This window comes from Lissotriton helveticus, chromosome 8, assembly GCF_964261635.1.
Source record: "Lissotriton helveticus chromosome 8, aLisHel1.1, whole genome shotgun sequence".
NCBI lineage: Eukaryota > Metazoa > Chordata > Amphibia > Caudata > Salamandridae > Lissotriton > Lissotriton helveticus.
The window spans coordinates 1,227,501,118-1,227,518,228 of NC_136069.1; the positions used below are offsets into that span (position 1 = coordinate 1,227,501,118).

Sequence of the window (17,111 nt, forward strand, 5' to 3'; positions counted from 1 at the left end):
ATGTGGGAACCCAATGATCTTACACGTCCTGGGCAAACATGGGTCACGCTGGGATTCATAGTAGCGAAACATAACATAGCGCAAAAATGGGGAGCTGTGGAACTGCCATCGTTGGCGACCTGGTGTAGAGATATGGACCTTACTATGTTGACTGAAAGGACAGTTTACATAAATCGGAAATGCCCCCGGAAATGGTCCAAAATATGGCCAGCACGGAATACATACCGGGACATATGTGAGCCGATACCTGATTCTGAGGAAGGCAGTTCAGATGAGGAACTTGGGGATGGGTAAGGGAACTGTGTTGAACAGACTGCCTATTGTTTCAATTGATGTCAGCCAGATTAATGTAGGTTCGAACAGGGATATGTTTCAATGGTTCTGTAAGCTAACTATAACATGTGATTATATGCATTCTGATATTCTTGCCGATGTTTTGAATGAAAACAATAAAAACAGATAAAAAAAAAAATCTAGCATATAGGCATCTGTTACATGCTTGTGATGCAGAAAATGATTCCCCCGCTAACAAAGGACCACCTCAAAAGCTTGAATGTACTAACTAATCTGACAGGTTTCTGGAAATTGAAAACAGATATGCATGCATACAGACTTAATTATTTAGTGACTTCCTCACTAAATTTGTAATTAATATATAATTTGTGAAACTGGCCGCATATGATCTTGTAGAAATTAAGGTTTTGGGACGTAATCACTTTATTGTCAAGATGTTATATTATACATAAACTGTTGTAGATGATATCCTAGTCTTTTGTGTGTGTTGTTGCTAGTTTTTCTGCAGGAGCCTGCGTCTGCCTAGCAATCACTCACGACAAGCACATGGAGCCAGTGCACACCATATTGTAGCTCTCCAGGTGGCAGTGGGAGGTGAGAAACACAACACTTAATATGTCACAAGATTGATGCTAAATTATACTGCCGCACCTTGATATTATTTAGTTAGGTATTTAAGGATTTGTGAAGCTCAAATCAGGCCCCATAGGGTATCAAGAGTGGTTGGAGGTGAGCAAAACATCAAGTCCATGCCAACACAAGAACTGGCAAAGCCAATAATATCGCCTTTCAATCGTGTTACACAACATTTTTGTTAATACTGTTCAGCATTGACAACAACACAAAATTCATGTTTGTTGACAGGTAATCATAGCCACTGAGAGGAACGGGGGGTGAGCTGGGGGGGCCATGGTGACTTTTGGTTTTAAGGCGAAAAATGCCAGATGGGGGTGAGTTGAAAAACCAAAAAACAAACAGGGGGAACGTGGGTGGAGGGATTTGAGGGGGGAAGCAGCACACGAGAGAATCGAAAATATAGTTCTCTGAATGTAAGCAGTGGAAGGCTACACGTCATCCACTCAAAATGATAGCAAAGAAGATATTCTCCAGCAAATTGAAAGACACAAATACCACAGCAGTATTTGCGTTGTTCACAAAAAGTTAAGGCAACAAACAGCTAAAAGCTGTCTCTATGCAAGACCTAAACATGAAATTACAATGAATGCAGGGACGACCTACCCCACAGATGAGGGCAAGAGTAAAACTTACACTGAGGGTAGCTGTAAAATAATTGCCCACAGCATGGATGGAAAGATTAGAAAAATGCAGACACATCACACTATGTACTATGCATCCATAGGAAGACAGGAATAGATGTCCTAAAAACGGAATGCATGCAAAGATGTATAAATGGAAAAGAAGATTAAACCGTATGAGAGGGAGGGAGATAAAGGTCAAGAGAAGTACAGCGTTGGCATGATGATGGACAAAAGACGGGAAAGAACAGCAGAGGTCTTCTTTGAAAGATGAATGCAGGTTAGTGAGGCACACCTCTAGCAAGCCAGATGTCCAAATACTTGGGAAGCATTGAGGGAAGAATATAGTCAGAGTTCGCCCTGTCCTAAACCCTGGAGTCTTTCAACACGGGAAGACAATTCACTTTATACAGGACTTTACCACCTTGGTATTCGTTACCGGCATGCACAATAAAATGCGCTTTAACATGAACAGATGGACTCTTATTAATAATGTTTTTTTATTACAAAACAGTCCACAGTAAATTTCAGACTATGACTGAATCCATTAGTCAGTGCGATATATACTGTCTTCATTACAACCTAATATTTATTCTTTACATCTTAGTTTCCACATATACCCAAGGTTCCAAACTGTGGATCGGCTTTGAGATGACTACTGTGTTTAAGCTCTATATGCACTTCACGTTTGGTTGACATCATGTCCATCTGTATGAGGATATATCTCTGCCTGGTCCTGCAACAATCACTTTTCAAACAGGAGATGTACCGACTTGACAAAGGCCACGATTATTCTTCCATTTCCAGGAATGTCTTTGCCCATCGGTTGAAACAAACAGGTGGGTTGGTCTATCACACTCCACATTTTTCACAAATGCGTCAGTATCCTTTTCTTCCTCGAAATCTGGCTCTGTTATCCAACTGTAAAATCAAGCACAGTTGATTTACCTTTTCTGTCGTATAATAGTGGAAACATCTTAATAGTAGCAATAGGTATACAAATTTGCTTAAAATACAAATGTACATTTGTCACAATTTAACGCCTCTTCATGTATTGTGCTTTTTTATCGTGGCTCATAACAGTCTTACATTTACTGGTTTTTATAGAAGAAGAAAAAAATGTATATTTCAGGAAATTCACCAAAATAATGTAACCTATCCGAGTTCCTTTAGATCAGTTGGAGCCGATTAGAGCTAAATGAGGGGTTTATGGTTTGTAAAGCATGAATGGTCACACAAAAAGAGTGCTTGTGTAACAGCATGTTTGTAGGGACAGGTCTGATTAGCTCTGCTGACGATGAAACAGACAATCGATTGTAAACCATCAAACCGATGGTTGTTGCAAAAGAAACAGGTCTTCAGATCTTAAGGAATCTGCTTCTTTTTATTGTATATCAATCCAACCTTCTAGCAGTAAAAATGTACAAACGAATGACTACCCACAAAAGAGAGCCAATGTGGGCTAATAAATGTCCTATTTATTACAAACAGATTTTGGAGAAATGCATTCCCTGAATTCTGGTTCAGTAATAGTTGTCTGTTTGAATAGTAAGTTTGATTGTTTTGCCATTGTGTATTTTCTATACAACTGTGTGTTTATCTAATTCTTTTTAAAAGTATGATTAGCGTAGATCTTGCCTAACCCCTCCTGTTCCCCAGCCAAGAGTATCCATAGGTATCGGGTAAGAAGTCACCCAGCCACTCTTCGGGGTCTCTGTCCCAACATAGGTGGGTAGGGTGGGGAGTAGTACCCACATTTTTTAGCAAAAATAGAATTTAATCAGACTTGGGTTTTTTCTTGAATAGTAGCAGGCTAGCAAGGTTTCTGACATCGGGGGGAAAGTGAGTTCCATACTTGATGGCACAGAACCGATATAGAGTCCTGCTCAAAAGAGATCTGTGAGTAGTAGATTGTAAATTTCACTGCAAAAGATTTAATTAGCTGATTATATAAATACTTCTGAAAATGCTTTGATTAATTATTTTTATTTTATAAAGTGTTCAAAAGGATGGATAAGTGTGCAGAGCTACTCTACCTTAAGTTAATGCTTCAATATTACTTTCAGTTATTTAGAATAACATTAGAGGAACATTGGTCAAGTAAATCTGATTAAAGGTTTTCCTTCTGCTTCAACAGAAAGAGCAGGATTTATCACAAGTATGCTGTCTGACATAGGGTTGCCTCCTTTGTGAAAGCCGGACCTGGACACGACAAATGACTCTGGAGTTTTCCCACCAAAATAGGATTCATCCATATCTGAGCAAAAATGGGTCCCCTATGGAACAAGTGTTAACATAAACCTCACCAGCAGGCCCGCACTGGCTGTATTGGAAACCAGGCATTTCCCCGGTGGGCCGCCAGGGCGGGGCCCATTTTTGTTACCGGCAACAGACAATATCGCCCCCCTGTAACAAAATCGGCCTAACTGGCCCTAGCAAACAGCTTGGCCACAACCTTGCCCCCCCCAAGGGGGGCCGGCCGAGCAGTTTGCCATGGCTGGTTTCGGTTCCCAGTCCGACCCTGCTTACCTGGGACCGTATTACGTATTGGCATTGTCTGCGCCCGGCACCTTTCAAAAGATACGCCGGGCTCAAACAATGCCAATACGGCCCGTTATGGTGAATGCGCTGCCACGGGGGCAACTGCGAACTCGCACTGCCTTGGGGGCAGTGCGTTCAGATGAAAAACACAGAACAGCCTGCAAGGGGATGTCTGGGGGTCCATGGGACCCCATTTACCCCCTGCAGAGGGCCACTGTCAGGAGGCGCACAGACAGTGCGCCACCTTTTAAATGTCTGTAATATGGCGCAGGCGCAGAGTCAAAGGTATGTCCTCATTTGCATAGGGCACGCCCCTATGCAAATGAGGGAACACCCTCTGAAGGTGGCGCTGGCGCAATAAGTGCGGCAGTGTGATCGGTATTATAGAAGGGGTCCCACAAGCGTCTGCGCCCCCTTCCATAATACCAAAATGCCCCGGGGGCACACAAAGAGGGCGCAAACGCCTGTTGCACCCCCCGGGGCACCTTATGTAATACGTTCCCAGATCAGCCAAGAACTGTTGGATCAGACCCAAATGGTAACCCTGTGTCAGGGTTTATGCTCTTGCTCCACAATGGGTGCCAGGGATTGGCTGTCCACTGCGACAACTCCTGAGATCTGCCCCCTATTTTCAGCTCTCTTTGGACTGTTAGGTTTTGCACTTGTTTGTGGTCATATTGTCATACTTATGTTTCCATTTTATTTCATACAGTACACATTGGTGCTGTTAGAGTTGCATTTGCAAAAGAGAAGTAAGAGAGCTTCAATATATATATATATAGCTCTTCCACCCATCTGTCTAATTTTAATGGAATACAACGACAAGGATGAAGAACCAGGGTTAATATTTGCAAGTGGTCATAGAGGTACAGCCCTTAACAAGGCGGGCTGTACTGTGCTTGTCATTACAGCGTTGGTTCTACGACAGGAGCCCTTACCACACAGGTATGTTTTTAATCAATTTAGAATGCGAGTCACTACAATGCATGGGGAAATTACTAAGCAGATAAGTATATGTAGGTTATAGGTTAAAGTGGATTACATGTGAGAAGGGCAGTAAGATTTTAACTCACATTTAAAAAAACAAAGAAATTCACTGAAAAAGCACCATAGTTTAAAAGCAAAAAACAGGGACACTTGCCACTTACATGTAACTGACACACGTCTAACTTGCACTCCCATAGATTTCAGATGTCATCAGCATAGCTGCCAAGGTTTCAGATTGCTATGTGTGACATTTTCATAGTTTCAGTGTAATTATGAGTGACATTTCAAGGACTATGGGTGACACTTTCTCGCAAGTAAAATCAAGCAATGAAGACGAAGGAAACATAAAAATATTACAAAAGTACTTCTTACTGAGCAACAAAAAACTCTAACAAGATCTTAAAACTGCTGCAAAGCACCAGAAATGGAAGGACACTAATGGGAGACAGAATGCGTGGACTGCAGTACTCGGTAACGGAGGGCAGGCAGGCACTGCAGCTGCTCAGAAGATTATCTTAGCCACACCATGCAGATTGTGCGATATTGATATAGAGTACACCGGGTTGACTGGTGATGGCAGTTGGTTGGAGCAATTGCCACTAGAGGAAGCAACAGGATGTTGTTTAGCAGTGAGAGAGAACCCTGTGATAACTCGGTGTGCCTTTCTCTGCCTGGATAATCTGGATCTCACCAGCCAGTTACCTCATTTTCTGTAGTTTTAGTAGTTGTTTTAGTAAGGGGTGGGTGCTCTGCTTTGTGGCTGGCATGGGCATAGCTGCCAGGTTTTCAGGTTGCTCCTGTGTGAAATTTAAAAGGCTTTCAGGGTATTTATGGGTAACGTTTCGCTGCCTCATATGTAACACTTTGTAACGAATTAAAAACTCCTGATATCTTTTTTCATGCAAGTTTCATTTTTTCATAACTTATTCTTGTATTCAGCCTTTCTTATAACCCGTAGACTGCAGTGCAAAGTGAGAACGCTTTTGACAATAGCTTTCACCAATATTCCTTTTCCTTTACAGACCCAAAATGTGTAAACATTCTTGATGGCTGCAGAAGTAGTTACCAATTTAAACCAGTGCCACTCATTAAGACTAAGAATATAACTAAGTTCCGATAATATGATTAGATGTAAATATTTGGTCAAAGGGTGAAAAATATACCTCAAAACAAATGCACAGTGCTGCTCTTAATGGGACATGATTATTTTTTTTACGGACCTTTTCATTATTGCGGATCCAGGATGGCAGATGTTCCCAGCTGCAGCATTGCCGGCCACCGGGCATGATACAGGCTGTCTCAGACAGACAGGTGTGTTCCAGGAAGCTGGGAACCACACCACGGCGGTAAGGCAGTCGGCAGTGGTCCAGCCAGCCACCGGTCACGCATGCCTCCCTGGCACCACTTCCGTAATCCTTGCTTCCTTCCAGGAGGTGAGGTCACATTGCCCCCGCCCCCACGGTGCCACAGCCTGTTATCACACGACCACTGGGGCAGGTCCAGCCCGGTTGTCTCTGTATAATTGAGCACAGCACTACCATGTCCGGGTGACGTCAGGGCTGGCCTGGCTGTAGTCAGTGAGTGACTCAGCCGCGCCGGGCAGGAATTTCAATGCAGCAGGCTAAAAAGGTACATTGTAGCAGCAGTGCACAAGAATGTGCTGGTGGCAGCGCTCCAGCCCGCAAGTCTGCAGGGAGCAGATGAGCCGGCGCAGGCCACAGGTGCGCGCGCTAGCAGCCTGGCCTTGCCAGTTACTTTCAGTGCTGGTTACAACAGAAAGTCAGTAGCATTAAAATGCGTGACAATGCATTTCAGTGTGGTGATGCGGCACATCACACTGAAATCCGGTAGTGTCACACCTAATGCATGATACTTGGCAGGACTGCATCAGAGATATAATATGTAAGGTCCTAAGCACAGCATCACAGCAGTGATGGACACTAGGATTTCCATAATACACTCCCCATGCACAGACCGAGGCTCAGAACCCAAGTTTAGAGTGGCTGAAGACTTAGCCATCTTGAAATGCCCTGACATATGGCATTTTGGGGCGGTTTGCAGTAAGTCAAACGGGAACTACTGAAAAAGTGGGTAGGTGGGCCCTGGGCACCCTCTTTAGAACACTTACTGGACCTGCAGAAGATTAGAAGAGGCCTGGACCTGCTGTCTGTAACCTGAGATGAGCTGGACCTGCTCCCTCTTGTACCCCGGAAAAAGACGTGGCCTTCAATGTCAGTTTGTTGACCTCCTGTGTGGCTACAGGGAGACAACAAGCTGCAAGAGCCTTTTCCTGGAAGTACTCAGATGACCAGTGGCATCTGGACCTGGACCGTGCTTTTAACCTCTGCCTGACACCGTGAGTCTCCAAGCACCTCCCCCAGAGGTCCTGAGGGCCTTAGAAGTGTACTGCTTGGTTGTTTGGGACTTAAAGTACTAAGTCAAAAGATAACATCTTTAACCAGAATGAACTTAGTTGGTGTATCCAACCTGTGCTCCAATTTAAATAAAACATATATTTGGTTCCCCTAATTGTATTTGTGTTATTTTGTTTATTAAAGTTTACTCTATAATTCTAATTTTGTTTGGAATTTGCACTGCTTGGTGCTTTGACTGTATTACCGTTTTGGTGCTGCATAAACACTTTACACATTGCCCTAAGTTTAACCTGTCTGCTTTATGCCATAGCTACAAGGGGGTTGAGTTCAGGTTAACTTAGTGACTTTGAGGGTTCACTGTGACAAGGGTTGTGGCTGTCCTTTGAATTGGCAAATTGCCTACCCTACATAATAATCAGATTTCATACAGGATATATGTAAATAGTTTTTAAAAATGATGCAGTATCAAAAGTCCAACAGCGTGTGCGTGTGTGTGTGTATACAGTAAACATAAATTTACCTATGAAGATACATTCTGATGGTCCATCAGATGTAGTGATTCGTCTTGTAATGGATGCGTGGTAATGATCTGCGGTGTAATGTCCTACATGGTAGTGACATGCAACCTGTTATACATGACTAAGAGAAAGTCCAGTACCTGCTAGTCGTATCAGGTTTACTCAGCAGTATCGGAGTAAAAAGGATGCTGACCCCTCACAACAAAACGTGGCGTGCTTCACTTTTTTGTGTTTCCCTGAAACACCCATAAAACAAGATGGCAAGTTACAACCCTTTATACCTTGATTGTCTGCACATTTAATGCGTTGTGTAACCCTTACTGTGTCTATGGCACTTCATCAGGAGTATCGGATTCCCACTAACCCACTCTCACCTCTGATTACTTAGGATCAATGGTGTCACAGTAAATGTAGGAATGCAAGTCCAACTGCTTTTAGTAAAACCCCACTGTCCTTATCTTTCCTAAATAGGGGGAAGAGGTATTACACTCACAGGATAGAGCACTTATGACCCTTCCTCCTCTTCAAGAAAGCACCATGTAGACCACACTGGAGGTGCAGAGAAACTACATTGCTAACATGTCAGAGTCCTCCCACTGTTACCTCATCAGGCTGCAATTCTTGACTGTAGTTGTATCAATACTAGTTATGTATTCCTAGAAGTATTTGTAATGGATTTCCATATAGCAATGCTTGTATAGTAGAAAGTGATGTTAACCTTTATTTCCAACAGGATCAAATGTTTGAGGACTTTAGGAGGTTAGAATTAGAGGGAATACACTGGAATGGATCTGCTCCCTTCTTTTGGATCATAACCAGATAGTTTGTAAGGCACCCTTCAGGTCACTGGCTGTTGTAGCATTTTGAGGAGTTCTACATGGCTCTTCACTTGGCCTGACTTTCTTTAATGTCTGCTCTTGTGGAACATATTAGGTTGCACCACCTTTTATGTAAATGTTGCACCAATGACACACAGACGATTCTTAGACTGGATGGGAGCTGCAGTGTGGCCAATAAAAACTTTAAGTTGGGCTTGGTGTCTCTGACTGACTGGATTCTTAAACAATGCCTTAAACTAAACTGGGATAAAACTAAGGTGATGATACTAGACCATTGGTGCTCAAAGTATGACCCGCGTATGCATACGGCCCTCCTGACGTTTACATGCAGCCCCTGGTCAACTGCAGCACTGGGCTGCTGTTTACAGGACTCTGCACTAATAATAAAATATGTTAAATAAACAGGCAAATATTTATTTAAAGGTTAACTGATGTTGAAGAGAGGATGTAACTAGGGAGTCCTGCACTGCTTAACTTGAGAAACACCATCATTTTTAAAGACATCTTGCAGTAAAAGTATAAAAAATTCACAAATTCTCTTCAAAATTCAAAAATGTATTTAATAACATGAACCACCATATATCATCAGTTTATATCACTGCATTGAGTAGCATTAATTTAAAAGTGATCGTTTAAAAAAATGAATGAATTTAGAAACCTTAAACCCCCCTTACGACAACAATTCCAATAGTGAACTAAAGAGGCAAGTCAGTTGTTATGTGCACACTTTGGGTGGCCTGGGTTCCTTTTATACATTAACAACATTATAGTTTATTAAATCAAACAAAGGAAAAAGTTTTGTACAGCGCACATCCTGAAGTCATGTATTTTTAGATCCTCTTATATGTGATAATGCAGAAAAAGGAGGGGAAATTAAATTAAACATTTGCTTAGGATCACACATTTTGGTAAAATGGGAAAGCCTGGATTAATCACACATTTTCTGATTTCACATTGTTCAATTCAGGCACCAATTCTTTATGCTTCGCTAACCCTACACATTACCAGCAATCCCCCTCGTGTCCCCCCTCCCCCACTGCCACCCTTCTGGCATCAATGCGGCCCTCGGCAGAACACAGACCAAACTGTTTGCCCCCTGGCAAAATGTATGGGAGTACACATGTTCTAGAGAGTCCTCCATTGATATTGTCTACACCACATGTCACTTTCCCCATCCTAGTAAGACAATCAGAAACCTGGGGGTGGTGTAGATGATGAACTATCCTTCAATGCGCAATCAATCAGAGAACTTGTAAAGCGCGCTACTTACCCGTGAGGGTCTCAAGGCGCTGATGGGGAGGGATGGGGGGGGGGGGGGAGCTGCTACTGCTCGAAGAGCCAGGTCTTGAGGAGCCTTCTGAAGGTGAGCAGGTCTTGGGTCTGCCGCAGATGAGTGGGGAGGGTGTTCCAGTACTTGGCTGCGAGGAAGGAGAAGGATCTGTCGCCGGAGGTTGTTCGTTGGATGCGCGGGACGGCGGCAAGGGCGAGGCTGGCGGAGCGGAGCTGGTGGGGGTGTAAAAGTTAAGTCTGTTGTTCAGGTAGGCTGGTCCGGTGTTGTGTAGTGCTTTGTGTGCGTGGGTGAGGAGCTTGAAGGTGATCCTCTTGTTGACGGGGAGCCAATGCAGGTCTCTTAGGTGGGGGGTGATGTGGCTGCGGCGGGGGACGTTGAGGATCAAACGGGCGGAGGCGTTTTGGATGCGTTGTAGTTGTCGCAGGTGTTTGGCCGTGATTCCTGCCTAGAGTGCGTTGCCGTAGTCCAACCTGCTGCTGACAAGGGTTTGGGTCACTGTTCTTCTTGTTTCGGTCGGGATCCACTTCTAGATCCTGCGAAGCATGCGGAGGGTGTTGTAGCAGGAGGAGGAGATGGCGTTGACCTGCTTAGACATGGAGAGGGAGAAGTCGAGGATGAATCCTAGGTTGCGGGCGTGGTCCGTGGGTGTTGGGGCTGTTCCCAGTGTGGTCGGCCACCAGGAGTCGTCCCACGCAGAGAGGGTGGGGCCTAGGATGAGGACCTCCGTCTTGTCCAAGTTCAGTTTCAGGTGGCTAGGGTGGCTGTTGCCTGTTTGTTTAGCTCAAGTCTTAAGAACAATCTAACATTTCCTTCCAGCATACACCCACCACCTCATTCTTCAAGTGGTTGAGGGTGCTTGTATTAGGCCAATGCACTATACCTCGAATTGCCCATCTGCACCCTCCTGGCTTCAGCTGTCCATCTTCTCATCAAACTGCCTCATCACATCACCATCACTGGCCATCTGCAAGCCTTGCACTGGCTTCTGGTGCCCAAGTGCACCTTTTTCGAAGGCCTTTGCATGTGCTTCAAGGCTCTCCATGACAACGGAACTCTATTTATTAAACGACTGGTCGCCAGGTACTTGCCACCAATACGAGTGTCCCTCTGGTACCTTCCACCTAAATGTTCGCAAGATCAGGAACTTCCTGGAATACTCTTCCCCTGGAATCTAGTCGTCTCTCATTACTTAGAGTTTATGAAGAAACTCAAGACTTGGCTACTCCAGCTCTAGGCAGTGTCACTCGATGGATGTATCTTTGATTAGCTTTAACACCAGGACACCTTAGGTATTTGCATGCTTCATAAGAACTATAAATAAATAAGTTTAAGATCACCACATTACCATTGAAGTTAATGTTAAATTCATATTACAGGACAAAACAAAACGTATCATTACTTACGATCGATCTCTTGCATTCGAAAAAGGTCACCTGCAACGCTCTACAATGTCCTTCCTTAAGGCATTCTTTGGGGGTTTTCCCTTCCTGTCACAGAAAAAAGGTACAGAGTAAGTATCCAAGGTTTTTACCACACACCTCATACTAAAGGAATCGACACATGAATTGAGTTCTCTTGTGCAACTCAGTAGCTAACAACTCGCATATTCTGGTCTCACAAATCTGGTAGCAATTTGCGACCAGTGTTTTTGCAATCCGTAAAGAATTTACCAAACAGACCTATGTGCTAATAGGCAAATTTGCTTAATTCCTTTTGGGAGTGGGTCGCAAGCTGAACTACCTCATGAATATTAATGAGGTAAACTGAAAATTGCAAACTAATCCGATTGGTGGTCATCACAGGGACGGAGGGCTACTACGGTAATCAGACCACCATGTTTTTTTGTTAATGGAGTCCATTTTCCTTAAAGGAAACAGTGCTGAGTTTAAGAAAAATGTTGCAGTTTTGTTTAAAGTTTATTTGAGGATTGGCAGTAGACCCCTGAACAGCGGCCTACTCCCCTACATATTTCTTTTTCACATACACCAAGGGGAAGGGGGGCAGATGGCACCCTTCCCTTCACCAATCCAAGCTGAGCAGAGCGCCGCCTGATGTGTAAATCGGGCTCAACACTCTAAAAGAGAACTGAGATACAAATATTCTCTAACACAAAAAGGAAATCGTACAGGACAAGGTGCCAGACATTCAGGTGAATTGATGACGGCATTAATAACAAGGATTGGCATAGACAAAAGTTCTGGCCTTAGCAAGCCTGCAATTGTCTATTTATTTGGCAAAGATATGCAATAGGCATTACAGTGTAAAAGTAATAAAAGAAAAAATTTATACATACTGCCTTCTAAAGGGGTCATGCTTGTTCACAAAACAATTATAGCAAAAACATAAGCATTGCATTAATAAATAAAAAGAAAACACATTTAAAGTAAATATTTGCCTACCAGTGCAGGCATTGAAGTGGACTATTTTTTTAGGCAGATGTGCATACTGCAAGTGCATAATAAACTGAAGTAGATTATCTTTTAAGCAGATGTGCACATGTGCAAGAGCAAAATGTCGTCACTCACAATGAAGCGAGCCAGTAGCTGAAGTGGGCAGGCCCATTAAGCTATGCTGCTGGCTGTGATGGGCAGAAGCGAAATGTAGATCGCACATGAACAGACCGATGGATGAAGAGTGTGGACCAAAAAAAGCACCTTTATGTATATATCTGTATATGTATGTAAATTGAATAATTTGTCTCGGAAATTGTGATTTTTATTGGGGAAAAGATGAGGCTTGAATAAGACCTGAAGCGGTCTCTAAGCCAGACCTAAAACTAACAAATGCTCAAAGTATGGGCTTGAAGCATTAATCAGTTCAATTGACATTTGAAAATTCAGGCTGACCCCATAAATCTTAATTTAAGTAAGGCTTTAACTGGATCACTGACAGAATATGGGAAACAGAAATATTGTGTGGACATAACATTGTGTCGAAAATATCGAGGACCAAAATATCGCAAATACAAATATATATTCATAGATTTACTAGTCTTAACTCCACATGTACGTACCTTGAAGAATCACAGTACATATATATGGAGTTATGAATAGTAAAACTTTGCTTACATATAGAAACCTACCATCGCGATATTTGTGTCCCCGAAATTCTGGACACAATATTTTGGTCCACGATATTTCTATTTCCGATATTCTATCTAAATATTGCTTTAACTTGATTCTATTACACATACTTGCCAATCATCTGAACGTTTGTCGCCGTCTCAAGTTCCTGGGCCCAATATTTGCAATCTGATAATGACAACCATGGCCGAACGCAAATGGAGACTGGATTACTCCCATAATTCCAGGACCTGCTACGTTCACCTTCTGGGGATCTATAAGCATAAAATCACTGAGGCCAAGAAAGCATATTTCTCGGCGAAAATCTTAGCGGCCGAGAATCAACCAAAGGAGATCTTTGCCATTACCCATGATTTGGCGTTCTCCGACCGGACCACACTCAAACCCCCTCCCTCCCAGAGACTTTGCGATTCATTGAATCTTTATTTTGTCGAAAAAATCACGACAATCAAATCTAACATCCCCCCTCCTTCACCTTCTTTTGTTGACCCCCTCCTTCACCCTGTCCCAGCTTCTTTTAATTCTTTCCCCCTTCTTTCCGAAGAACTCTTCTTGTCCCTCCTTCCTAAAATTAAGTCCGGCTCTCCGTCTGATATATGCCCGGCTCATATCTTACGGCAGATTTATAATGTCTGCCCTTTGCCCCCTCTGGGTTTCCTTAACGATTCACTGGCCCGAGGGGTTGTTATTCCATCCTTAAAAGCCGCTTCCATCGTCCCCATCCTGAAGAAGCCGGGAGCCGACCCCTCTGTGATGGCTAATTATCGCCCCATCTCCCTTCTCCCTTTTTTGGCGAAGGTGCTGGAGCGGCACGTCACATCTGCCCTCAGCTCTTTTGCCGAGGAGAATGGGAGGTTGGCCCCATGTCAGGCTGGGTTTCGGCCAAAGCACTCGACAGAGTCAGTGGTGGTGTCAGTATTAGACACCCTCAGAGAGGGTATGGATGCCGGTAGACCTCAGGCGCTGGTCCTCCTCGACTTGTCCGCCGCTTTTGACACGGTGGATCATTCCATCTTGCTTTCCCGTGTCAAGGCGGCGGGCATAGGAGGATCAGCCCTCATCTGGCTCTCGTCCTTTTTGAGGGACCGGACCCAGGCGGTCCATCTTGGGGAGTTTTCAGCTACCCCCTGTCAGGTCCAGTGCGGTGTTCCCCAGGGCTCTTCTCTCTCTCCTTTACTCTTTAATCTGTATATCGCTCCCCTTATCTTTGCTCTACAGCAACTGGAGGTCTCGGTATATAACTATGCCGATGACCTCCAGCTCATCTTTAATCTTTCTTCTACTCCTGACTCTATTTCTAATTTCCAATCTATTCTATCTTTCATCAGGGACTGGATGAACTTCAACCACCTGAAACTCAATCCCGAGAAAACGGAACTTGTGGTGACAGGTGGTTGCTCCAGTCCCTGGAATTCTCTTTTCTGGCCCCCCTCCTTTGGCTCTCCTCCTACCCCTGTTTCCTCTGTTAAGACTCTCGGTATCAAGCTAAACAATCAACTTACTATGCACTCCCAGATTGGTTCGGTGGTTTCCTCTTGCTTTCTTACTCTCCGTACTATCCGTTCTATCTCCCGTTTCTTTTCTTTTTCGGCACTCAAGCTAATTATGTCCGCACTGGTCCTGTCCCGCCTAGACTACGGGAACATTTTGTACAATGGCATCCCTCAGTACAGCCTCCGTAAACTGCAATTAGTGCAGAACCAGGCTGCCCGCCTTGCTTTCGGTCTTCCGAAATTCCACCACACTTCCCCCCTCCTGAAAACTCTTCACTGGCTCCCTGTGCGGGAACGCGCCTTGTTTAAACTAGGCTGCATGGCGTTTCAGGCCAGGACTGGCCTGGCCCCCCTATTCATATCTTCAGCCATTAAGGCTTACGTCCCTGGCAGAGACCTCCGCTCGTCGGCACAACTCCTTTTAGCTGTACCCCGTTACCGGAAAAAAAAACAGGGTGGCTCAAAATTTTCCACTCTTGCCCCCATGTTCTGGAATTCTCTTCCCTTTCATCTTAGGTCCCTCACCGAGTACTCCGGCTTTCGTAAAGCTCTGAAGACCTTTTTATTCTCTCAGGCTCTTCTTTAGTAAATTACCTTTTTTCCAGTTGCCGCCTTAGTTACCGTTCTAGCTCAGTTGGTTGCCTTCTACTTTAGCGCCAAGAAACCGCCCAGGTGTACGTTGCGCTTGATAAATATTTTAAACTTAAACTTCTTGCTCATAATTATGTGTTTTGCTGCTAGCTTTCCTTGTACTCTCACATCTTTTTGCCCCATTACTCTTCTCTCAGTATGTTATTCTGCGTCACAGCCCTCTCTCGCTGTCCACCTCTATCTAAATGGCTTACTCAATCTGGGCCCATTTCTTATGGAATTCTCTATACACCTAATCTGAGTCTGCAATGAAAAACTTAAGGTTTGTGGAGAAAATCCAGAAACACTGATTGCGTACTAATAAGACAGTGGTTGCAAGGGTAAGCTCAAAGCTGACCTTTTCTTCTCACACAACATTGATATGTAGAGGGGAACATTTATTAATGAGCACAATGTGTAATACACTTCCAGTATTTCCTATGACCTATATCTTCTGTCTCCACGCTTTAGTAAAGTTCTGTCTATTTCCAAGTCTAACAATGGAACAATTCAGTCCCCAGACGACTGTATGTCTCTCTTTGGTCTTCACATCCGCTCACTCCTCTAGGAGTCAAAATAATGACCATCCCCGCCTCACACTACCTGGCTGCCTATGCACACCGGCAACCTAATCCAACTTCCCAATTCCTTCTCCTAACTTGTCCTTAATCACACAAACTTGCAATAATCCTTTCTAGTAGTAATAAGGCCTGGGCAAAATTTTGATTACTCTGGTGTAATTGGCGCAATTTTGGAAATTCTATGTGACAAAGGTTACACAAAATTACAAAGAATATGCCATTGGGCCACATACCGTAGTTTCAGGGAGAAAGTTTAACACAAGAAATAACATTTGGGTAATTTTCTTCACACAAGCAGCAATTCAGGTAGATTTTTCACTTGAGTGAACTGCTCAGATAATTTTTTAGTGCAAAACTAACAGTGTTTTGAATGTAAGCAACAAGAAATCAACTTGAAACTTCATTTTCAAGTTGAATTTTAACCCAACTAACCGTTCAGGTAGAAAGATGCATTTATGTAAGTTTCTCTACAGCAAATTACATACGTTTTGCACACCACAAGAAGTAATCAATCACAACCAATATTACTCAACCCTTAATGTCTCTGGACTCCATATGGGTTACTCATTCCACTCCTACTGCTCCTACCATCCCTTAACCTCACCTCCTCCTCTTACCCTCCCAGTTCTTCAGCACATGATGATGACCTCTCTCCATTCGTATTCACTCCTACTTACCTGAATTCCCTCCAGTTCTATGGGTCTTTCCTCTATGCCACTCAACACCAAGTTGACCTCTCCCTCTTTACTTCACCCTAAAACCTCCCCTCCAACTACCTTCTCTAAATCAGCTTCCCCTGTCTTGTAGGCTCAGAAATGAGAACTGATGGTGCTATTTGGCCAGAGGTAAGATCTGATTCCAACCTCAGTAGGGATGCTAGTTCTACAAATCCTAGCCTGCTCAGCTCATACCCAATGACTGAATCTTGAACAATGGCCATGACTTGCTCAACAAGTCCCAGAAAAATCTACCATCTCACAAATATAATATGTCAACCGTATCCAACTTACAATTAACACTGTCCTCACCCAGACAGCCATTACATCCTCACACACCCCATGGAACCTACCTTGCCAACAATCCCTATCAATACTAAAGAACCTCAACCAAACAGAACCCTCCCTTAACTATCAGATGATGGTTTAAATTCCCTACTCCAACCTCTATTTCTCCCCTCAACATCATCTACTGGGGACCAGAATCAGCCTGCAGCTCCTCCCGTC

The 17,111-nt window shown here is 43.7% G+C and overlaps 1 protein-coding gene across 1 annotated transcript in view; it reads right to left on the bottom strand.

Moving 5' to 3' along the window:
* Positions 1–2,284: 2,284 nt before the first annotated feature.
* The window catches only part of COA5 (cytochrome c oxidase assembly factor 5), a 41,791-nt gene continuing 26,964 nt past the window's right edge, over positions 2,285–17,111 (bottom strand). Inside the window, exons 2-3 of the mRNA XM_078658200.1 lie at positions 11,505–11,588; positions 2,285–2,471 (exon numbers count right to left, since the gene is read on the bottom strand). Coding sequence (XP_078514326.1) covers positions 2,430–2,471; positions 11,505–11,588 — 126 coding nt within the window. The 3' untranslated portion in view covers positions 2,285–2,429. The remainder of the gene's footprint in view (positions 2,472–11,504; positions 11,589–17,111) is intronic.